Source organism: Ornithorhynchus anatinus, chromosome 11 (genome assembly GCF_004115215.2).
Source record: "Ornithorhynchus anatinus isolate Pmale09 chromosome 11, mOrnAna1.pri.v4, whole genome shotgun sequence".
NCBI lineage: Eukaryota > Metazoa > Chordata > Mammalia > Monotremata > Ornithorhynchidae > Ornithorhynchus > Ornithorhynchus anatinus.
In genome coordinates this window covers 43,973,925-43,998,676 of record NC_041738.1, presented here as the reverse complement: position 1 = coordinate 43,998,676, position 24,752 = coordinate 43,973,925, and the positions used below count along the sequence as shown (strand labels likewise).

General features: G+C 47.2%; 1 protein-coding gene and 1 non-coding gene across 3 annotated transcripts in view; one reads left to right on the top strand and one right to left on the bottom strand.

Moving 5' to 3' along the window:
* JPH3 (junctophilin 3) overlaps positions 1 to 24,752 on the top strand; it is a 113,632-nt gene that overhangs the window by 73,299 nt on the left and 15,581 nt on the right. For both annotated transcript variants that reach the window (XM_003431402.5, XM_039913521.1), the window contains one exon: positions 20,322 to 20,446. In XM_003431402.5, the coding sequence (XP_003431450.3) occupies positions 20,322 to 20,446 (125 nt within the window). The remainder of the gene's footprint in view (positions 1 to 20,321; positions 20,447 to 24,752) is intronic.
* On the bottom strand, positions 4,647 to 4,784 carry LOC114815282. The gene has a single exon (XR_003763046.1). It is a non-coding gene; the product is annotated as a small nucleolar RNA SNORA7 (small nucleolar RNA).

Sequence of the window (24,752 nt, the reverse complement as noted above, 5' to 3'; positions counted from 1 at the left end):
ATCCTGAGGGAAGGCCTGAAGAAAGGAGAGAAGACGGTATCCTGGGATGAATTGTCTGATCACCACAGTAGGTGACAGGGATGGGGTGCCAGGAGATGAAGAAAGGGCAGCCCTTGGTTGTTGATGATATGTTCAGTATTTATTAAGCCCTCACAGTGTACTGGGTGTTATTGCAGAGCTCACACAGGACACTGATTGTACCTTCCAGGAGCTGAATTTCCACAATGGTTGCTCTTACAGGAGCCCACTTAACCGGCCAGTAGAGTGCAGAGCAACCTTTGGCTCCGTGAGGCCAGACTGTGGAACATTTGAATCAGCCACTGCATTCAGCCAGAAGAGGAAGTCAGGCAATCTCCAGAGGCCTTAAATAATTCATGTTGAGGTGGGCAATCTCTAGTGAGCATGAAGAGATGCTGAGGGCACTGACCCTGATTAACCCAGAGAGAGTCAGACAATGGCAGGGCTGCTATCCAGCTAATCCAGGGGTAGAAAACATTCTAGGTGAGCCGGCGTTATTGGTCCCAGGCAGCCACTCAACCGGCAGCAATGCCCTGGAGCACAAACCCAACTGCAAAGCCTCAGTCTCCTGGGTTTTGGGTAACTACTGGAGAAGATAACCATGTCATGGATGAAGTTTTGTATCTCTTGGCGCCGCAACAAAGCTGACAAGCCTGAGGAAAGGAAGAGTCACCACTCTCGTTAGATATAGGATTCGGACATTTAGTGAGACGTAGATGTCTCAGATAACGTGTGATGGAGAAAACTTGGTTATAGTTTAGTGAGATAGTTCTCTGGTACAATTCTATGATCCAGCTGCCTTATATCTTCTTTTTTTTCTCAACACTGCCTTGGGTCATTGGGAAACTTGGGCAGAGGCCAAGGTGAGAAAGTTGAGGAAAAAATGACTTCATGGGAGGTTTTGAGACGTCTAAAACCTCAGAAGCCTTAGGATAGCATACCCACCTCAGCGCTCCCATGGAGCTCACCAGTAGATTAGGATGTCAAAAGACGAGATAAGCAGAGCCCATAACTCTGGTCTTGGCCAATCTAAATCCCAGTCCTCTTAGAAAACAACTTTAGGAAGAGTTATATTATATGTACTTATTAACATCTCCCTTACGGAAAGGACTGTACTAAATTCTAGATAAAATAGAGACTTTTATTAACCATCGAGAAGATTGTGAGCCCCATATGGTTGGACTGTGTCCAACCTGATGCCTCCTTCTCAAGCCAGGACATTGTGAATACCACCCTCTTGCCTGGGCAAGGACTACTGACCTCAGTGACAGGGTTTGCAAGGTGAGCTTCTGGGATGACTGTGAACAGATCCCAGCATCTCTCCGAGCCTCAGTTGCTCTGCTTGGGAAACACCTGCTTTCGTCCTCTCAGGGATGTTTTACATAATTAAATGTAAAAACACTAGACCTGCCAGAGGAGGCAGGCACTGCGTGATCAGGGTTATCGTTCTATCACAGAACTCTCCCACAGTGGGGTTTGCTAGAGAATCAGGGTTTAGGTGAAAAATGATGATTCCAAAGATGCCCTTTGATTGAAAACACCGGCGTGTGTGAGGGTCACCTTTTGCTCTGATTAAAATGGAGAAACAGATTGAGAAGCCCTGGTGCAGAAGTCCCAAGAACGAATCTACAGTACATTTGCTCAGCAAGGATTACTGACTAGGATCAGCCTCATTGGATGCTTACCTGAGACAGAGCCTTACCTGAGAGCTAGTGTGGCCTCTTGGAAAAATCCTAGACATTTCATAATCTCCTATGAAGTCATATTTTCCTCAACTGCTCGCCTTGGCCACAGCCGAAGTTTCCCGACGCCCCAAGGCAGACGAGGTCTCCTGCCTTCCGGCTTACCCTGGTCCTTGGATGGCCAGGAATCCAGCAACCTCTGTTCCACTGATCTCAGCCAATCGTCAGTAGGGAGCCAGGCAGCCTCTTACCCCCATATCTGGGGGAGAGTCAGGGGCAGACCCTAAAACCTCAGAGTCAGGGAAATGCATGTCTGCCAGCATCTGTCCCCAACATCAACAAGACTCAGGAAAGACCAACGGCTTCCCCCTCAACCCCAGGAAGCTTCAGTCTGACTTAGCCCTTTATTTATTTATCATTGTTCTGCCTGGGTGTTTGTGTGGGCTTAAAGATAGCACACATTATAAATCAGAGAAGGGGAAGCCCCTCAGAAACCTGTCACGACAAACTTTCCCAGGAAGCCTTGTAGTGTTTTTCTGGATGTGAGAGAGGAGTGAATTGGAAGGCAGAAGACTTGGGTTCAACTCCTGGTTTGTTCATTTGTTGTCGCTACGCAACTTTGGACCAGCCACTTACCATCTCTGAGCTAGTTTCTCCAGTCTATAAAATGGAAGTAACAATACTGAGGCTCTCTGAGATCATTAGGGAGGCCAACTCTGACTAGCTCATTGAACAACTTGGAGGGAGCCCTTTGAACATCCAGGGAACTCCCTCAGGGACCAAATGCAGTTTCGATAAGCACTTAGTACAGTTCTTTGCGTACAATGAACACTCAGTAAATACCAATAAATTCCATTGATTGATTAATTAAACACTTTTCCCAGAGAAAGGGCATTCTCTTAAACTCACCTCTGAAGACCTAAGGGGATTCTTTTCTGAGCAGTGAGGACCCATACCCTCTTTGCCAAGTCCGATTGCTTTACCTGGGTTCTTACTCCAGTCACGTCTTCAGCTCCAGGCTCAGACAGATGATGTCACTAGCCGAGACCAGGGGAAAGCTTGGCAGCCACCTCAGAGACTACTTTCCAAAGAAAGGAAGTTCTGGAGAAAAAGGTACTTGGAAAGATGAGACTTACTGGTAATCGTGATTACTTGCCAGAAAATATCATTTGGGGGTTAAACTCCACTGGGCTTAAGAGGAGAGTTCGGCCTGAAGTAGTCTGTCTCACTCTGAGATCACCCACTTTGTGCCGGGTGAGTGGGAAAAAGATATCAAATTTTGCACGTCTTATGGAAGGAGGGTGAACTCCTTTGTGTGGTGGTATTCAGCTGGATGGGGTGGCTTATTTAGCAAAGTGGCTGTAATGAATCAGTTAGCTCCTGGAAAGGGCAGGAATTTGCTGAATGTAGAGGGTACTGTGATCATTTACCCCAGTTACCTTCCTGGAGGTGGGTGGGAGTCTCAGATGGCAGCCAATTTGGGAGGTAAGGTGAAGATGGGGAGAGGGAGATACTGCTTTCTGTGCCCTTTTGGGAAAGCCAGATGTCATTTCTCAAGGATTTTCCCCCCTCAGATTTCCCCAAGGTGGAGATCCAGGTGGTGAAATCATAAACTAAGGGAAAGTCAGTGGCTGAAGGGGCTCAACTGAACTCTCTGCCCTGATCTCTTCCAACAACAGAGGTCGGGGTAGGAGACATTTCCTGAGTTTTCACTACCCCCGCTGGGGGCTGCTCGTGGCATTTTTTTTCTTGAATCGCTGAATTTCTTTCAGAACATTTGCTTGATGGTCTTTGGGTCCTGGGTGTGTTTTCAATATATCCATAGGGATTGACTCAGTCAATCAATCAATGGTATTCACTGAGCACTTACTATGTGCAGAACACTGTACTAAGTGCTTGGTAGAGTACAGTACAGCAGAATTAGCAGCCATGTTCCCTGACCATAATGAGCCTACAGTTTATCAATGAGTCAATCAGTGGTATTTATTGAGTGCTTACTGTGTGCACAGCACTGTAATAATAATAACAATGATTATGGAATTTGTTAACTAAGCACTTGGCAGTTTCCCCCTCTGGACTGTAAGTTCGCTGTGGCAGGGAATATGTCTGTTATATATATTCTCTATATATTCTAGACTGTGAGCCCATTGGTGGGTAGAGATTGTCTCTGTTGCCAAATTGTACTTTCCAAGCGCTTAGTACAGTGCTCTGCACATAACGAGCACTCAATAGATACGATTGAATATTGTAATTGGGCTAGACCTAGAAAGATGCCTTAAGAGCCAAACTTAGGTTGGGAATCTTGAGATGCCCAAAGAGAGATCTCTTTGCTCCACTGTGAAATGTAATTCATCAATCAATCAATCAATCAATCAAGTATGTGCAGAGCATTGTAGTAAGCACTTGGGACAGTACAATATGAGAGTGTTGGTGAGGTGTGATCCTTACCCATAAAGAACATACAGTCTCCAAGGGGAGAGGCAATAAAATAAGTTCATGGCCTCTGTAGCTGGATGGAGAATTAGGAGAGAGGGGATGGACACTGATGGTCTGTCTGTACAGATATCTGGCAAGAAGAACCATGTGACATCCCCCCGTATTACTCGCGGCACAGTAGTATCGCTTTTGCACAGCCCTTTTATTTTTCCAAACCACTTTCACATCAGTTAACTCATTTTTTATCCTCTCGACGTCCCTGGGAGGTGAGGAAAGGTATGTTGTTTTTGTCTTTTGCTGTCGAGTCGTGTCCGACCCACAGTGACGCCGTGGACGCATCTCTCCCAGAACTCCCCACATCCATCTGCAATCGTTCTGTTAGGATATCCCTAGAGTTTTCTTGGTAAAAATACGGAAGCGGTTTACCATTGTCTCCTTCCGCACGGTAAACCTGAATCTCCGCCCTTGCTTCTCTCCCTTGCTGCTGCTGCCCAGCCCAGATGAGTTTTGACTTGTAGCAGATTGCCTTCCACTCGCCAGCCACTGCCCAAGCTAGGCATGGAAAGGATATGCTTCTGCTTGACTCTCCCTCCCATAGTCGAGACTGGTAGGGTACTGAAAACTCTCCAGGTGTGACCCTGAGAGGTGGAGGAGAGGTATGGTGATCCCCATTTTACAGATGAGGAAACCGATGTCCGGGGAGGTAAAGTGACTTGCCTGTGGTCACGCGGCAAGCCGGTGGCAGAGCTGGGACTAGAATGCAGGACTCTTAACTCCCAGGCCCAAGCTCTTTTCACTAGAACGTGCTGCCTCCCCTAATATGATGTCACGTCTCCCATTTTGCAGACGTGCTCTATGTTTCCCTGAATCGAGAACCTTGTCTAGACGGGAGCCCTGGCACCCTCGCTTGCTCCAGAGCATCTGTGTTCCCTTATTAGGGAATGTTTCTGTCTGTTGTTGTACTTTACTCTCCCAAGCACTTATTACAATGCTCTGCACACAGTAAGTGCTCAATAAATACAACTGAAAGAATGAATCAATCAATCAACGAATGTAACTATGGACACCGCTTCTGAGCCCTGGAACTCAGTGTCAAGTGCGGTGGCAGAGAGAGGAGGGAGGTTACAGTCCTTCAATCCAAAATGGACCTCCAACTTTCCTTTCAGCCCTGGAACTGCCCCAGGTTCCTGGGGATTCGCAGGACAAGGCTGATAAGGAGATAAAATGGATTTACTCTAACGCGAAGGCCTTCCCTCCTCCAGCAGCAGAAACGGGCTAGAATCAAGCCAGCCACTTCCTCAGTGTTTCAGCTGCAAAGCCAGCTGTGTCAGCAGCAGGGAGCGTCGTTAGGGCTTCACCAATGATTTGGTTGGTGAAAGACAGGTCTTGTTGGGTTTTGCAGTGCATTATGAGTAAACAAAATCTGAACTCAGACTCGTCCCATGGGTAGGCATAGCGAGTAGGAAAGGGAAGCCTTTCAGAGAGGTATTTTTCTATCTGCCGCAGAATTTTTAAATTGCATCAATCAGTTCCATGGGACAAAAATTGAATGGTGAACACTGAATATTTCTGGGAAAGTAGAAGCCAAGGCTTGAAAAGTCCTTGCTTCCCAAACAGCAGGTTAGTAATTTCCCGAGCTTTTCAGAGTGCCTTCCTCCTAGAAAAGCCAGAGAGCCACCTTTCAGAGCATCCTGAGGGAAAATGGACTGGGATACCGATTCAGGGTGGACAGCTCATATTCCTGAAAAGCCAGGGCCTGCCTTCTGCTTCTCTTCCTTCGGACTCCTTGACGAGCAAGAGAGATGACTTGAACGCAGCATTACACTGCAGACTTAGCTGTCACCTGTCAGCTCCACCCCCTTGCCTCTCCCCACATCCCCGACCTGTCAGCTGTATTTAAATCTGAAAAGATCCGCAGAGATTTAAGGAGATCTATTGACTGGGGTGTTAAATTTTTTTTTTCTCTCCCGGGCGTGTTGCCTGACAATCTGTCTGGCTGCCCGGTAATATGGAGGAAACCAGCTCAGCAGAAAAAATCCGAGCCAGTGCCAGCTCTCCCGCAAGAAGACGGGAGTTTGCTATTGTTCAAATTAAGGAAGGATCTCCCTTCTCTATGCTGCCCTCGCCTTTCACCCTGCAGGCCCCAAAGCCCGTTAGCAGTTCCGTGCTTCCTCCCTTCTGGTTCAGCTGCCCCTCACTTTCCCTCGCTCCTCTCGCTGAGGCCTTCGCTTTCCCAACTTCCCACACCCACCTGGGCATCAAGCCGGGGTCCTCCTCCCAGACTCAGCTGCCCCTGCAAGAATTATGCTTATATCAGAGGAGAAGATTAAACTTTATTTCTGCATGTTTGCTTGGGGCCTACAGCCTAGATCCTTTGATCGGGAGATTTATAGATACATTCACGGAAAGCTTACCATTCAGTTAACAGTCTGGAACCACAAAAACATCTTTTTCAGGGAGAATCTCCACACCCGGAGGATAAAACCAATTCACGGATTTCACTCGTGGGGGTTAGCTAGAAATGAAGCCACAGTAAGATTGTAGACTTTCTCTGAGTAGGATCAGAAATGGAAACAAAAATGATATTCACGGGGAGCCTTTGCCCCATGAATGTCAAATGGGAAATGTCAAAACAGGGGACATCCGGTCAGGTCTCAGTTCCCCCACTGTGGAGGGGCCCCCACCTCTGGAAAAGAATATGGTAGCTGGATGGCACCAATGAGCAGTTTAGTGCAGGAAGTGGAGAATCCAGGAAATGGCATTCCTGGTCTCCAGCAGGGGCAACAGGATGGTTGTGGAGATATCGTGAAAAATGCCCTCCTTGACTTCCATTCTAGTGGTTAAGGAAGAAGCTAGCATCCTTCTTTCTCCTTGACATCCCTAATTTCCCCTCAAGTCACCCATGAATTTACCCTGGCTCCTCTAGAACCTACTGATATTTTCAGCCTGCACAGTTTCCTGTGGCAGGGGATTCCACCATTACCTGCGAAGTGATGATGTATTTCTGGTGGTCTGTTTTAAACCTCCACTTTCCAGCTTCAGTGGCTGAATAGATTGACTTGTATTACTCCTCCAGTGAATCGGCAGCTTTGGCTTCTAAGGCTAGGTAAACTTTGATCAGGCAACCAAGATTATCCCTCTCCCAGCCTTCTCATTGGAATCAAGGATTTTGATGAGGAGAGGACAGATGAGAAAATTGTTCAGAATAATAATAATCATTATGGTACTTGTTAAGGGCTTACTATGTGCCAAGCACTGTTCTAAGCTGCTGCAGAATATACAAGTTAATCAGGTTGGATACAGTCCCTGTCCCACATGCGGCTCACAGTCTCAATCCCCATTTTACAGATGAGGTAACTGAGGCCCAGAGAAGTGAAGTGACTTGCCCAAGGTCACATGGCAGACAAGCGGCGGAGCCGGGATTAAAACCCATGACCTTCTGACTCCCAGGCCTGTGCTCTATCCACTGCGCCAAGCCGCAGCTCTTCAACACGCTCATTTTAAAAGGTGGTGAGACCCTAGAAAGGGTTGCCACAGAGGTTGTGGAAACCTAAGCCTAGGACAGGCACCAGATGCCTGGGCCCCTTCTGCCAGGAAGCAGGGCGGGGGTGGGAGGAAACAACCATGAAAATAAGCATTTGCCAAGGCCTAAAGGAAGCCAGGCGGCAGAACTAAAGAAAACCAGGCATAGAGCCTAAAAGAAATGGGAGACTTCGTCCTGTTCCCTTTTGATTTGGTTTTCATGGGAATCTGGACCAGTGGGAAGCAGTGAAGGTGTCTCCATACGCCAGTACTTGTGTTCTCTTAGCTTCGTGTCATGGTCCATGGAGATGACTGGGAAAGTAAGGAAGGGAGATGGGGAAAGGAGAGTGGGGGCAATGCTGACTTTTACAGGTCAGAAGGAATGATTGTAGCTAAATGACTAAAATGTATTTTTTCAAAATGGTATTTGTTAAGCACTTACTATGTGCCAGGCATTGTTCTGAGCGTTGGGGTAGATACAAGCTAATCATGTTGGACACAGTCGATTTCCCACATGGGGCTCGCAATCTCAATCCCTATTTTACAGATGAGGTGATTGAGGCCTAGAGAAGTTAAGTGACTAGCCCAAGGTCATGCAGCAGACAAGTGGTGGAGCCTGAATGAGAGCCCTGGTCCTTCTGACTCCCAAGCCAGTGTTCTATCTACTAGGCCACAGTGCTTCACAGCCCTCTCTGCCAGGGCACTCGTTGACACCAAATTGTTTCTACCCAGATGACACCAGAACCCGGAGGTGGCATGTCCCACTCAGGAGAATGACAACCCAGGGAAGAAGACACCGTCAGAGGGGCTTTCGATTCCAACCAGCAGACTTAGCAAACCAGCCACAGACAGCAAGACAAAATGTCAGAAGTGATAGGCCACACACTAACACACAAGCCAGAGATTTCCCGTATCAAGGGCAACTTTAGCCTTAGGAGAGCGGGGAATGAACAAGGTCGCTGTCCAAACTTTAAACTCTACTGTACTGAAGTTAACCCTGCCCGTCTGAGTATATATCTGGATGCCTTTGTTATATGCGGTGTTCATTTTCCCTGGCACTTTTCTTCGGTGACTCCAAAGCCACCCAGAAGACATGACTCGGTGGAAGAATGACCAGTGTGTGTTACTGTGTGCGCGCACCCGTTGTGTGCGTAGAAGGCAATTTCCAATGAAAGAAAATTGAACCGTTAGCTAGGGAATTGAGGCAAAGTATGGGAATATACAGCTCTATGCATTTATGACCTCACCAGTCCTAATCACAGTTTGTGTCAAACTCTTATGCAAGGTCTATCTGGAAAAGAACTATATATTTGATGCTTCATTATATAACTCACCTAGAATAGTACTATATTGCATTTTCTACCTACCTGGCATCCGAGGACTCTCGAAACCTCTTATAAGTAATCAAGTCTCAGAACATCCTTGGATGATGTTTTTGTTTAGCCAAAGCATTAATTTTACCCAAATGCATTGGGTAAAAAAAAAAACCTCTAACAGTGTCAGTTTTCTAGATCGATTGTGGCCGTCCACTAGAAGCAGTGAGGTCTAGTGGATAGAACGCCGGCTTGGGAGGCAGAAGGACTTGGATTCTCATTCGGGCTCCACCACTTGTCCGCTGTGTGACCTTGGGCAAGTCACTTCACTTCTTTCGGCCTCAGCTACCTCATCTGTAAAATGGGGATTGAGACTGTGAGCCCCACGTGGGAGAGGAACTGTGTCCAACCTGATTTGCTTGCATCTACCCCAGCGCTTAGTACAGTGCCTGGCACATAGTAAGCACTTTACAAATACTATTATTATTATTACTATTATAGTATACAGTTTCCTCTGAGGACCTGGGGAACTGGGAGACTCACAGGTAGTCCTAGAGGAGGGCAGGAGGGCCCCGGAAATAATAAACTTGGAGCCTTTCCACCTAGGTCTGTGCCATATAACAGATGAGAGACTGAAAAAAAATGAAAAGAAATGGGGAGGATTGTGTTTCGGTGCTTAACAGGGACTTGTATTCCAATCAACAGGAGGACCGATTTACTAGATAACTAACAGATCGGTTGACTGCTAAGATTTTTTTTCCTTGCTTTGGAGCCCAGTTTACGGTGAGTTGACCTCACAGAGAAAATAACTTTCTTTTTATGGCCGCATCACTTCAGCTCCCAGAAACCCAGCTAATTGGGCTTCCTCTTATTTATCCTCCTCATATCCCACCCATGGAAGGAGAGGACCAACTGCCTGCCATCTGTTCTAGATTCTCGTTGGAATATCGGCTATAGAAGTTGGTTGAGGTAGGAGCTGGAAAGAACCCCTATTATGAGCCAAAAATCTCAACCTACTCACTGTACCTCCATCTCCTCTATCTTGCCGCCAACCTCTCACCCACATCCTGCCTCTGGCCTGGAATGCCCTCCCTCTTCTTATCCAACAGATGATCACTCTCCCCACATTCAAAATCTTATTAGAAGCACAGCTCCGCCAAGAGGCCTTCCCTGACTAAACCCTCATTTCCTCTTCTCCTACTCCCTTCTGCGTCGCCTCTGAGCTTGGATTTGCTCCCTTTATTCACCCCCACCCCACAGCACTTGTGTCCATATCCGTAATTTATTCCTTCATATTAATGTCTGTCTCCCCCCTAGACTGTAAGTTCGTTGTAGGCAGGGAAAGTGTCTACCAATTCTCTTATATTGTACTCTCCCACGTGCTTACTACAGTGCTCTGCCCACAATAAGTGCTCATTAAATGCCATCGATTAACTGATTGATTGATTTCAACCTTAAAGACAAGGCTGCAGAGCCCAGGTCGATTTCCCGTATTGTTTAGGCCAAAAAAAACAGTTTCTCTGGGAGAAGTGAGAGTTGTTTTCCCTGGATACTCAGCTTCATTATACAGAAAATTGTGCAGCAGAAAATATCAATCGATTCAAGAAGGGGTTGAAAATATGAGTGGGTAAGCAGTCCAGATTGGGTTGTTTTTTAGATGGCACGAGGCGGTTGGATGGCAGACAGCACCATCTCACGGTTCTGCCGTGCACCTTTTGGGGCTACTGTTGGAGCCAGAATACCGATCTGGGGGGACTGTTGACCTGACCTAGTATGGCTTTGCCTATGCTCTTCTGTTCTTCTTGGCTCTTTATATGGGTCAAATTCAATGGGTAATTGCTCAATTCTTGCTGAGGCAGCTTCTAAATGCAGTAGATTAGAAGTGAAGAGAAAAACTAATATAACCATGCAGGTGGGGCTGGGGAGTGGATGGTTCACTTCTCCCCTCCACCGTATCCTCTGCTGTCCCTCCAAATCCAATATCTGCTCAGGTTAAGGAGGGAGATAACAAACCTATAGCCTCTGGCAATGCACATTTTTAAGGTGACTTCAGCTGGGCAGAAGCCTGTTGGGAGGCTGGCAGAGAAAGGGGAATATCAACTGTCATTTAGGACATTTTCCAGCATCCTCTCCTGTTCCTAATCCATGCCTCCCACCACGCCTCAGCCACACACCGTCGTAGACCGTAAGGTCACTGTGGGAAGGGAACGTGTCTGTTTATTATTCTGTTGTACTCTCCCAAGTGCGTAGTGCAGTGCTCTGCACACGGTAGGTGCTCAATATATACGACTGACTGGCTGACGTATTCCAGGGGGTCAGGGCTCGGCAGATCCCTGCTGCCTTGCCCGGAAGCCTTTCGAAGGGGCTGCGGACCAGCTTTTTTGGTTTTGGGCTCCTTTGTTCTCCTTTGTGTGAAAACTGGTTTTATTCTTCCATACTTTTGACACGGTATATTGTAAATGTGTGGATAACTGAATAGGTTCTTTCTGGAAAGGGAGAGAGCATAGGTGCCGCTCCGCAGGGGTAATGGGGGTGAAGACATTCTAGATGTTAGAGCTCTACTCCCAGACTTGATCACCCCAGATCTCTGACTTGATCTGATAATTTCCAACCTGAGCTCAAAAGAGACAAAATGGCAGCTTTCTGGCCTATTATTTCTATGAGGCAGTCATCCCCTCTAAAATCCTCTCCCTGTTTCAGCTCCCACATTCAAAATGGAAAGTTGACACCTCTGGGAGAGACGATTGTGGATTTTAGTGATCCCCGAGACTGTCTCTTAAAATGACATCCAACAAACTCACAAGAATTCACATGGGATGATTCTAATGACCACACAAACCCTAGCCTGGAATTTCTGACTCAAACTTTAAGAGACTTGTGTAATCTCTTGGGATTTCCAAAAGATCATTTGGATAGAGTTCCAGACTCTTTCTAAAGTCTGAGCATATGAGGTTTTCAATAATAGTCACTGGAGAGAAACCAAAAGATCTGATACTGATAACCCATTAGATCAACAAGAGCAAGAAATATCATGGCACCCCCAGCCCACCCCAGTATCACTTCCATTGGATCAGACACCCAGTGTCTCTCTTGAGGTAGGACAGTCAGTAGTAATCCCTGAATCTCCATCAAAGTCTGAATAATGGGTAGAAGACAGTGGCTTGTCTGAACAGGAAAAGCTAAGTGGACAGTTGAGACCAGTTATCTGATTAATTGTCCCAAACCCCTGCTTTTGAGGGGGGGAAAATTGCTGGAATGACTTGGTTTGCATTGGTCAGATCTACCAGGTAATCACTTCTCTCCCAGATTCATTACGCATCCATGGTATTGGCTTACAAAGCTTGGGCTGGTCTTGGCCTCTCTTGGAAGAGTTAGGCCAACTGCCAAAATACAGCCAACCTGGGCGAGGGTAGGCTCTTCGATAAGTTTATTGGCAGTATGCCGTCCACATTACTTTTACTAGGTGTCAGCCTGTATTTATTAGGCTTCTTCAAAAGCTGTCCACTATCCAAAGACCTCTGGACATGAAGATATTGCAGCTTAATTAAATTCAGTGTCTGAAACCTAACATTCCAAACCTCTCCTCCCTTCGCTCTTTCTACCGCCCACCCCGCACGCTCCGCTCCCCTGCCGCCCACCTCCTCACCGTCCCTCGGTCTCGCCTATCCCGCCGTCGACCCCCGGGTCACGTCCTCCCGCGGTCCTGGAACGCCCTCCCTCCTCACCTCCGCCAAACCGATTCTCTTTCCCTCTTCAAAACCCTACTTAAAAATCACCTCCTCCAAGAGGCGTTCCCAGACTGAGCTCCTCTTCCCCCTCTACTCCCTCTGCCACCCCCCCTTTACCTCTCCACAGCTAAAGCCTCATTTTCCCCTTTTCCCTCTGCTCCTCCACCTCTCCCTTCCCATCCCCACAGCACTGTACTCGTCCGCTCAACTGTATATATTTTCGTTACCCTATTTATTTTGTTAATGAATTGTACATCGCCTCGATTCTATTTAGTTGCCATCGGTTTTTACGAGATGTTCTTCCCCTTGACGCTGTTTATTGCCATTGTTCTCGTCTGTCCGTCTCCCCCGATTAGACCGTAAGCCCGTCAAACGGCAGGGACTGTCTCTATCTGTTGCCGACTTGTTCATCCCAAGCGCTTAGTACAGTGCTCTGCACATAGTAAGCACTCAATAAATACTGTTGAATGAATGAACATTCCCTATAGGATGAAAGAGAGAATTTCAAAGGTCCCTACTGAATTTGATGGCAAAAACTGCAAATGTCTGTTGTGGATAATAACAACAATAATAATAATGATAATAATAATAGAAGCAGCGTTGCAGCTATGGCATGGGCCTTGGAGTCAGAAGGCCTTGGGTTCTAATCCTGGCTCTGCCTTTTGACTGCTGTTTGACCTTAGGTGAGTCACTTCACTTCTCTGTACCTCAGTTATCTCATCTGTAAAATGGGGATTAAGAATATGGGCTCCTTGTGGGTCATGAACTGTATCCAACCTGACTGGCATCTATCTACCCCGGCACTTAGTACGGTGCCTGGCACAGAGTAAGCGCTTTACATAAACCATTTAAAAAAATAATAGCAACAATAGCAACAGCAACAATAATCATTGTATTAAATGCTGTGTGCCAAGCACTGTACTAAGCTCTGTGTAGATACAGTATATGCCAATTGGACACAGTCCCTGTGCCATGGTGGACTCACAGTTTACGTAGGGGGAGAACAGGTGTTGAATCCTCATTTTACAGATTAGGAAACTGAGGCAAAAGGAAGTTAAGTGACTCACTTAAAGTCACAAACAGGCAAATAATGATAATAATTATGGTATTTGTTAAACACTTACTATGTGCCAGGCACCGTACTAAGCGCTGGGATGGACAAATCGGGTTGGATACAGTCCCTTGTCCCACGTGGGGCTCACAGGCTCAACTCCCATTTTACAGATCAGGTAACTGAGGCACAGAGAAGTGAAGTGAATCATCCAAGGTCACACGGCACACAGGTGGTAGAGCCGGGATTAGAACCTAGGCATTCTGACACCCAGACCTAAACTCTTTCCATTAGAGATTAGCCCTCTGTGGGGACTCGGTGCCAAAACAGTCCCCAGTCCCCACCCATTTTCCCCAAGCCCGGGTTCTGGGGTTGCCATCAATCCCTTGCCTACTAAATGTGATTGGCTAGGTGGAGTGAAGGAGAAGAGGTGATTTTGGCCTCCCCAAATGCTCAGGGGCTTCAGGGCCCAGTGTACAGCTGCAGTCGCCCTTGAACAGCATGGTGGAAGCCAGTGGATTTCTCTTCCTCTTCCCGCCTCTCAGGCCAGGCTGAGCTCTCGTGGGAATTTATCCTGCTGTGTACTTGCTGCTCTGCCAACCCTCCCTTTCCTCATTCAGGCAATTACAGGAGCCTCAGAAAAGCAGGACTACACGAGAGGGCGGTTTTGTTTTTGTTCCCAGCAGGTTCAGAACAAAAATGGAAGCATATGTTGTGAAAGTGTCTGGATTTAGCTCAGTACCAAATGGCCAAAATTTCTCTAATGAGAGGAAACAGGAGCAGAGCATATATACTATATGTACAGAGCAGTACAGACCGACGTTTGTACATGGCTCTGGAGGTGTAGAGGGAGCCTACCTATAAGGACGTGTGTGTCTGCGTGGGTGTGTATAGGTATGAATTTTAATTTTCTTTCATTCTCTTTCTCTCCAGCTCTGTGCATTTAGATGTAACTTACGTGAGTGTTGAAAAAGCAAATTTCAACATAATCTTTTAGGCTGAGGATAGTGAGAAGCCCCTGACTCTGCATCTTACAGAACCAGGCCACCTAGAATCAATCTTTAACCAATCAGTAGTATTTATTAAGCACTTATTACGTGCAAAACACTGTATTAAGTGCTTGGTAAAGTGGGGGCAGGGAACATGTTTACCAAATCTGTTCTATTGTACTCTACCAAGCGCTTAGTATAGTCCTCTGTACACAGTAATCGTTCAGTGAATTTGATTGATTGATTACAATCCCACTGAGTTGCTAGTGAAGATAGTAGAAGTGAGACTGTCTGGTAAAGGCCAGCAGGGGGAAGGAGTGGATCTGTTCAGGACCAATAATGAATCCTTCAACTCTCAATTATCCACATTAAAGAAGGGAAGAAATGGTGTGGATTTTTTGAAAGTTATTTAAGTGCCTACTATGTAGTTATAATAATTATGGTATTTGTTAAGTGCTTACTATGTGACAGGCCTTGTACTAAGCACTGGGGTAGATAGAAGCTGATCGGGTTGGACAGAGTCCCTGTCCCACTTAGGGCTTACAGTCTCAATCCCCATTTTACAAATGAGGCAACTGAAGCACCGAGAAGTAAAGTGACTTGCCCAAGGTCACACAGCAGACAAGTGGCAGAGCCGGGATTAGAACGCATGACATTCTGACTCCCAGGCTCGTGCTCTCTCCACTGTGACGTGCTGCTTGTGTCGGGCACTGTATAAAGTGCTGGGCTAGATACAAGATGATCAGGTTGCACATAGTCCACGTCCCACTTGGGACTCACGGCCTCAATCCCCGTTTTTCAGTTGAGGTAACTGAGGCACAGAGGGGTTGAGTAATTCGCCCAAGGCCACACAGCAGACAAGTGACAGAGTTGGGATTAGAACCCAGGTCCTTCTGATTTCCAGGCCCATGCTCTAGCTAGTAGGCCAGGCTGCTTAAACAACAGACGAGGAAAAACCAAAAAATGTTTTCAGTGGACATAGGTGATAGGGAGGCGCTGGGTAATGGCAGGAGCCTGAAGAGAGCCTCCTCTATTGTGGGCCAAGTGTACTATGGCCTAGGAGAACATTGGAGGGATTGGGGATAGACTTGAAGCTGCTGGGGCTTAAACCTCTAACACTGATTACTGTTGCTTATGAAGGAGAGTCGAGCCCTCCCTGTACATTTATATGGAAAATAGGGTGACTTTAGAATTCTGGAGGACAGAACCCAATAGAACAGCACTCCGTAACTGTTGTGTTGGAACCATTTGTTCTGATAGTGTTTAAAAAATAGAAGGGGAGATTTACGTTGAGTTTTTAGCTTCTTGATCTAGTGACTAGGTTCAGTCAGGATCCAGATGGCTCAAAGGCAATTGACCCCCTCAGCTCCTGGTAAAGCAGTCAGTAGTGATCATGATAATTCTATGTCATAATGAGCAAAATCTTGAACCAGGCAATGGTAAAGGACTTCCGTATTTTTACCATGAAAACTCTCCTTATACCCTACCGGAACAATTGCAGGTGGAGGTGGGGCGTTCCGGGAGAGATGTATCCGTGGAGTCGCTATGGGTCGGGGACGGGTATAAGACAAGACAAGACATGGAATTAAGCAGATACTAGTCACCGTGATAGCTTGGAGGAGATGGATATTCTGGGGGCCCCGGGGCTGCTTTCTGGAATGTGAGGAAGATGGGCTAGCCCTCGGGGTCCTTGGATCAGGGTCTTTCAGATGCTCTTGATAGTTTCTGATTGTGGTGGGGTTCTCTCTGAGCCCCATCAGATCCAACATCCTTGGGAAATCACTAAATGTATCATGAGTGTCCACCAGTCTGAGGCAATTGATAAATCCAGGACGTGTGTGTATGTGTGGGTGATATGTATGAATTTTATATTTGTTCAGCCTTTTTTCTTCAGCTCTCTGCCTCTGGGTGTGACTTCTGCTGTTGTCGTCTATTTGGGTAATCCCAAAATGAGATGGTGTTGTAGGTCTAACGAGTAGGTTGGTTCTCCTATGGCCTTTCCACCTTGAGGAGTTAGAAGTTTCAGTGTTTTTGACCCTGCCAAAGTCACACGGCTCTAATACGGTTTCCTTGAGAGGCGCTTTCCCCTTTAGGAAATGGTCTGAGGTAGATTAGGTCCCATAGCTTTGGCCTTTAAGGCTTTCCCCTGGCCAGTCGGTGAAAGAGTACAGGCCTGGGAGTCAGGAGACCTGGGTTCTAATCCCAGTTCAGCCACTTGTCTGTTGTATGACCCTGGGCAAGTGACATCACTTCTCTGGGCCTCAGTTGCCTCATCTGCAAAATGGAGATTTAATAAATGTTCTCCCTCCTACTTAGACTGTGAACCCCAGTGCTTGACACATAGTAAGCACTTAACAAATACCACAATTATTATTATTATCATCATTATTGTTGTTATTAATCATATCGGGAAGGGAGGCAAGACAGTTCAGGGGGAAGATGTGTAAGGGAGGGTTAAGTTTCCTGTTTATCCCCAAAGTTTCCTTGACTTTGCTAGGTTAATTGGGTCCTGTCCATTAATCTTTTTGAGAAACATAAATTCCTGCCGTCCCCCTCCCTCAGAGGAAAATAATTTAAATTCTTAAAGCAGGACCTAAGCCCACCACCTGCACAGTGAGCACACTTCATGAACCCAATTCTGCCATATAAAGTTTCCTGCTATGGGTGAGGCCGCTAGGCTGCTATAGTTGTTGGAAACAGTAATTAGTGACCTGAAAGAGTTAATGAAACTTCCAAAGACACCTCAGAGCCAGGAAGTGACTAGAGCCCTGGGGAATCATCTGACTCCACAAATGTATAACGATTCCAATGTCTCTAAAGCACTTAGCCTGCTCAGGAAAAGGTCCTAGGTTAGTCTAAAAAGCTCTGCCGAGGGAGAATTATCTCATTGGCTTCGGGACTGATTTGATTGTGGTTTCTTTTTGATGTAGACCTACCAAGTGGCCATTCCAGGGACCTTCTCTATTAATCCACCATTCTATCAATCAATCATATTTATTGGATGCCTCCTGTGTGCAGAGCACTACACTAAGCACTTGGGTGAGTGCGATAAAATTAGTAGACATGAGCCCTGCCCTCAGGAGAGACAGGAACTAAAGTAAATTACAGGTGGGAGGAAGCAATAGAACGTAAAGTTATGTATATGTGAGGAGGTGAAAGGTTAATCAGTGATGGCTTCCTGAAGGCGGTATGAAAATAGGGAGAGCAGTGTTCTGCTGGATGCGAATGCTTAGTACAGTGCTGTGCACACAGGAAGCACTCAATAAATAACACTGATGATGAGGATGATGTGAAGGGGGAAGAAGCGAGCAAAAGATCAGCGGCAGGAGAACAAAACACAGTGAGTGGGTAAAGATGAGGGCAACAAAGCATGAAAACTGGAGTGTAATGAGAGAAGAGAGTGGATGAGTCAGAGGAAGAGAGCTAATGGAGCACCTTAAAGCCGACTGTATGGTGTTTCTGCCTGATGCAGAGAGGGATGGACAATGACTGGAAGTTTTTGAGGAGTAGGGAGGTGTGAACAGACTGAAGGTTTAGAAAAATGGTTTGAGCATCCGAGTACAGTGCCTTGGTTATCAGCCCCTGCTGAAAGATTCCGGGGGCTTATGTCCACTTTGGCCAGTGGAAGCGACATGCCTTGCGGTAGACGCCAGAAAATGGGGTAGACTCACAAACGCACCTTGCTGAGAATCTCTTGAGGGGGTTGGGGGTTCACTCTAGAACTGGACATTCTTGGTAAGTCATTATCTGAGGAGACCACTGAAACATGTAATAGAACGTGCCACGATAACCCTTTGAAGGAAATGTGTCAAAATTGGGTTTCGTTGGATGATCCAGAGCCCCATACGGGCATAGATCAGCTGCCGTGGGGTCTCCAAAAGCCTGGTCAGACACAGGCGAGGCGTCACTACTCCGTCTCACACAGAAGGTGCATTTTAGGTTGTGTAAAGCTGGAAGGAGGCCGTACAGGGTTGGCCTGGTGTCCCAGTGGTCCACACTCCACTGACACCACTCTCTATGTTCTGAATCCCAGCTCCGCCACTTCTCTGCTGTGTGACCTTGGGCAAGTCACTTTACTTCTCTGGGCCTCAGTTATCTCATCTGTAAAATGAGAATGGAGACTTGTGTCCAACCCGATTTGCTTATCTTCACCCCAGCGCTTAGTACATGCCTGGCACATAGTAAGTGCTGAACAAATACCACTATCATTATTATTAATAATAATAATAACAGCATCCAGCTCATGAACCCCTCGAAGGAGAACCGGGCCCATTTCTGAGCCCAACCGCAACAGGTTCGCTCCTCGGTCACCATGGATCAAGGTCTGGTAGCAGCCCTAAGGCCGTCCAGGGTGGGGGCGTGAATGGATTCAATTGTATTTATTGAACCCTTTAGTGGATGAAGGATGAGGTAATAATGATGGTATTTGTTAAGCACTTACTATGTGCAAAGCACTGTTCTAAGTGCTGGGGCGTTACAAGGTAATCAGGTTGTCCCGAGAGGGGCTCACAGTTTTAATCCCCATTTTACAGATGAGGTAACTGAGGCGCAGAGAAGTTAAGTGACTTGCCCAGAGTCACACAGCTGGCAAGCGGCGGAGTCGGGATTAGAACCCATGACCTCTGACTCCCAAGCCCGGGCTCTTTCCACTGAGCCGTGCTGCTCCGCTGATAAGGCGGCCGAGGAGGTGACAAAATGCTCTCTGCCAGCCCTGCAGGTGGACTGGTCCTAGAGGGCTCGTTAGCTCCAAGAATTCTCTAGACTATAAGCTTACTGTGGGCAGGGAACGTGTCTACCAAGTCTGTTGTATTTTCCCAAGCATTTAGTACAGTGCTCTGCCCAAAGTAACTGCTCAATAAATACCATTAGTTTAGCCTAGCGGAAAGAGCCTGGGCCTGAGAATGAGGGTTCTAATCCTGGCTTCACCACATACCTGCTGTGTGACTTTGGACAAGCCATTTAGCTTCTCTGTGCCTCAGTTCCCTCATCTGCAAAATGGGGATTCAATACCTGTCGTCTCTCCGCCTTAGATTCTGAGCCCTGGGTGGGATCTGCTCTATTTTTCATGGTATTTGTTAAGTGCTTACTATGCATCAGGCACTGTTCCAAGTGCTGGGGTAGAGCAAGATAATCAGATTGGATGCAGTCCATGTTCCCCATGAAACTCATGGACTGTAAGCCCGTCAAAGGGCAGGGACTGTCTCTATCTGTTGCCGATTTGTACATTCCAAGCGCTTAGTACAGTGCTCTGCACATAGTAAGTGCTCAATAAATACTATTGAATGAACTCAAAGTCTTAATCCCCGTTTCACAGAAGAGGTAAGTGAAGAAGTTAAGTGACTTGCCCCAGGTCACACACAGCAGATAAGTGGTGGAGCCAGAATCAGAATCCAGGTCTTTCCGACTCCCAGGCCCCTGGTTTATCCACTAGGCCGTGCTAAGGGGAACATGGCTACTGACTCTGTTGTATTGTTCTCTCCCAAGAGCTTAGTAAAATGAGCTGCGTGTAGGAAGTGCTAATAAGTTCCATTGACTGATTAATTGATCGATTCACTCTTCATCTTCCCTCTCCCCACTTGCAGGACCTCTCACTCTCGGGCCAAGGCGGAGGCCGCCCTCACAGCAGCTCAGAAGGCCCAGGAAGAAGCTCGAATAGCCAGGATCACTGCCAAAGAGTTCTCACCTTCCTTCCAGCACAGGGAAAATGGTGAGTCTGCAGGTGGTCTGACCAGTGCTATTTGGCTCCGGGCTCCCATGCCTATCCTCCATGCCCACCTTTTGCCCATCCCTGCCTCTTTCTGCCTGGAGTCCTTTTGGTCTGATGTCCTCTTACTTCTTCCCCAACAGAATCCCTGCCTTGGGGCCTATACATGGGTGTATTTGTTTGTCTTTCCATGTATGAGAGTGTAGTTTCCGTGTGGGCCTATTTGTGTGTCTTGGATATATGTGGACATATTTATGTGTATGTGTGTTTGCACATGTGTGGATGTGTGCACATACGTATGCGAAAACAGCCGTGTGTGTGCCAGAGGTCTTTCCTTCCAGAGATGTCAGGAACTCGTGTGAAAACACCTGTTGTGATGGGGTGAAGGGTATCCTTTGGGCTTCAGCGAGCTGGAAGGAGCTGAAAACAGTGTCAGCTCAGCCCGCTGGAAAGTCAGGCTTGAGAGCCTCTTGTTTTCTCCGAGGGAGCCTGGGGCTGCCCAACTGCTGGATGTTTCCTCAGACTCCTGCCCGTTGGGGAATGAAATCTGTCATGGACTGTGAAGCAACAAGAGGACCCAGGCATTAGGGAAGAAAACATGATTGGTCTCATGTAAGGTTTAGGTAAAACTAGGGTAACAGACCGTGCCGGGACCTGTGGGCTTCAGGCCCTGGGACTGTAGGTGGAGGTGCTTTGGGGGCCCGGTGTGGATGGAACCACAGAACGTGGAAACATCACAGCTTTGGATGAGTTGGAAAAGAGACAACTTGGTTTTCGGTGGGCAATGGCAACTGTTAAAATATTGTGGACCAGAAAGGATGTTAGACTCAATCAATCAATCGGTTGTATTTATTGAGCACTTACTATGTTCAGAGCACTATATTAAGTGCTGGGGAGAATACGATAAAACAGAATTAGCAGACATGTTCCCTGCCCATAACGAACTCCATATCCCAGCTCCTAATTTGGGAAGACTTCGGTTGCTCCCATAAATAGGAGAGCAGTGGTGTCCACGGCACTTGATACATTTCCCCTCCTGGGACTGTCACCACACATGCCATATTGCCTCCAAAGGCTCCATTCCTGACTGGCGCCCAGCACACACACTGGCTCCAGTTATAGCCTATGGCAGCCCGGGACACTTGGCTCTGGGTCTCAGGTACGGCCATCCTTCCCGTCTCTCAAGCCCGCAACCTTGGCGTCATCCTTGACTCAGCTCTCTCATTCACCCCACACATCCAATCCGTCACCAACACCTGTCGGTCTCACCTTCACAACATCGTCAAGATCCGCCCTTTCCTCTCCATCCAAATGGCTACCGTGCTGATACAGGCTCTCATAATATCCCGGCTGGATTATTGTGTCAGCCTTCTCTCTGATCTCCCTTCCTCCTGTCTCTCTGCTCCAGTCTATTCTTCATTCCGCTGCCTGGATCATCTTCCTGCAGAAACGCTCTGGGCATGTCACTCCCCTCCTTCAAATCCTCCAGTGGTTGCCTATCAACCTCTGCAGGAAACAAAAACTCCTCACTCTAGGCTTGAAGGCTCTCCATCATCTTGCCCCCTCCTACCTCTCCCTTCTCTCTTTCTACCGGCCACCCCGCACGCTCCGCTCCTCTGCCGTCCACCTCCTCACCGTCCCCCGTTCACGCCTATCCCGCCGTCGACCCCTGGCCCCGTCCTCCCGCTGTCCTGGAATGCCCTCCCTCCTCACCTCCGCCAAATTAACTCTCTTCCCCTTTTCAAAGCTCTACTGAGAGCTCACCTCCTCCAAGCGGCCTTCCCAGACTGAGCTTCCCCTTTTCCTTCTGCTCCCTCTCGGCCCCCCCTTCACCTCCCCTCAGCTAAGCCCCCTTCCCCCCCTTTCCCTCTGCTCCTCCCCCTCTCCCCCTCCCCTCAGCACTGTGCTCATTTGTATATATTTTTATTACCCTATTTATTTTGTTAATGAGGTGTACATCCCCTTGATTCAATTTATTGCGATTAAGTTGTCTTGCTTTTGTCCATCTGTCTGCCCCGATTAGACTGTAAGCCCGTCAAAGGGCAGGGACTGTCTCTATCTGTTGCCAGATTGTACATTCCAAGCACTTAGTACAGCGCTCTGCACATAGTAAGTGCTCAATAAATACTATTGAATGGATGAATGAACTGGCTCATGAAAGGTTGCTGGAGTCATGTGAATGCCTCTCTGAGAGGACTGAAAGATTGACTGTGACTCCCCAAGTGACTAGCCTACCTCTGGGAAATGTAGAAGTCAGTAATAGCATGAAGCCCACGGCCTTAGGCATCTTTCTACCGCCTCAGGGGCCGGAACACGACATGGCCTCCCTCGTCCCCCTTTGTTATGGCATTTATTAAGCGCTTACTATGTGCCAGGCACTGTCCTAAGTACTGTGGTAGATACAAGCTATTCAGATTGGACACAGTCCATTTTAGAGATGAGGTAATTGAGGGAAAGAGAAGTTAAGTGAGGTACCGCAGCAGACAAGTGGTGGAGCGGGGATTAGAATCCAAGTCTGTCTGACTCTCGGGCCCATGTTCTAGCCAGTAAGCCAAGGTGCTTCTCACTGACCGAGTGACTGACTGGGAAGGATAGCCTGGAGCATCGGGTGAGTGTGGGTGCGTGCGTAAAGATAGCATGAGAAGGATTTCTAGAAGGTACAGGTTTTCCCTTTCAGAGTTGTCCTTCTGCTAGCTCATAAAAGGAGCTTTCCTTTTACCTTTGGTCAGATTCCATGTCTCCTTCATTCCCCAGCCCGCTCATCCCCACCTCACCCCCCAACTATTCAGCTAATCCTATGGATTTTGCAAAGCAAAATCTACGAACACGTACACACATCCACACACACTCGTACACCATCCCCTCCATTAGTATCTGTTGTTGAGTTAGTATCTTCTGAATGTTAACAGAAATATCTTGGGATTGATGTAGATTAGAAAAGCAGCATGGCCTAGCGGAAAGAGCCCAGGCTTGGGAGTCAGAAGATCTAGATTCTAATCCCAGCTTTTCTACCTGTCTACTGTATCACTTGGCTTTTGTGCCTCAGTTTCCTCATCTGCAAAATGGGGGTTAAATCCTACTCCCTCCTACTTAGACTGTGAGCCCCGTGTGGGACCGGGATTCTGTCCAAGCTGATTAACTTGTATCTACCGCAGTGTTTGGAACAGTGCTTGGAACTAAGTAAGCATTTAACAAGTAAAATTATTATTATTATTAGAACCTATACCAGTCAGTTCACTATTCTTGGTCGGGGAAGATGTTGCAGGTGGAGGGTGAGCCTTCTATCAAGAAATTAGCTTTGCTTTCCCAGAAAAGGTTTTTCCCTATGTTTCACCCTCCATGGTTTTCTCTGCTTCCCAGAATTATAATTCAGCTATCAGAGATCTGAGCATTTTAAAAGTCTTCAGAGTCCTGGAGACTTCTTTAACCTGGTGGCACTTAGCTTCTCCCATAGAGAGAGGCCTCTGGTTTTAGAGACTTTTTCTTTTAAGCCTGTCTTCTTGAAGAGATATTTTAGGTAATGCATTTTTTATTAGTTTTGAGTTAAGGACATCTGTCTGACTGGCTCTGAGTTTTGTCATCCCGATACTCGTGCGTTTTCTGTTTTCATTTAGAATTCATTAAAGGACAGGCCTCCCCACCCCAAGAATGGCCAGGAAGGCTGCAGTACTGCAGTTCCGAAGGCGGGAACCCAGGCATTCACCCAGATGTCCCCCAGCTCCTGCCCCTTGCTTGCTTAACCCCAGCCTGGTCAGCCTTGGGCAACTTCCACGTGGCCCTCCAAGGGGCCCAGCTGGTGTCAGCCAGGATAGAGTAGCATTTATTGAGCGCCACTTGGTCTTGGCACTGTACTAGGCACTTGGGAAAAAATGATATTTTTCCTGCCCATAAGAACCTTACACTCTAATGATGGAGACAAGCATAAAAATATTTACAACTACAGAGTGGTCAAAGTAAATGAATTGAGCACCCACATATAAATGAGGGCTAGGAGGGTATAAATAAGCTCGTAAGTGCTAGAGTTAGCTGAAGGGATATGGCTCAGGATGTTTGGAAATTTTTGGAGGTGGGATTTTAGGAGGGATTTGAATGTGGGGACAGCTGAGGTCCATCTGATGTGAGGAAGGAATCCATTGGCTGTTCAGATTGCCCAGCCTGTTACTGAAGGGATTATTTGGAAACTGAAAATGTGACTTTTGTAGTTATTAAAGATTCCAACTAGTCATCACAAGGGTGGCTTGTACCATACCCAGGGTGAACAGGTCTGCTTGGGTCTGCTGTAGGCTTGCCTCAGAATGGGCCTCACTTA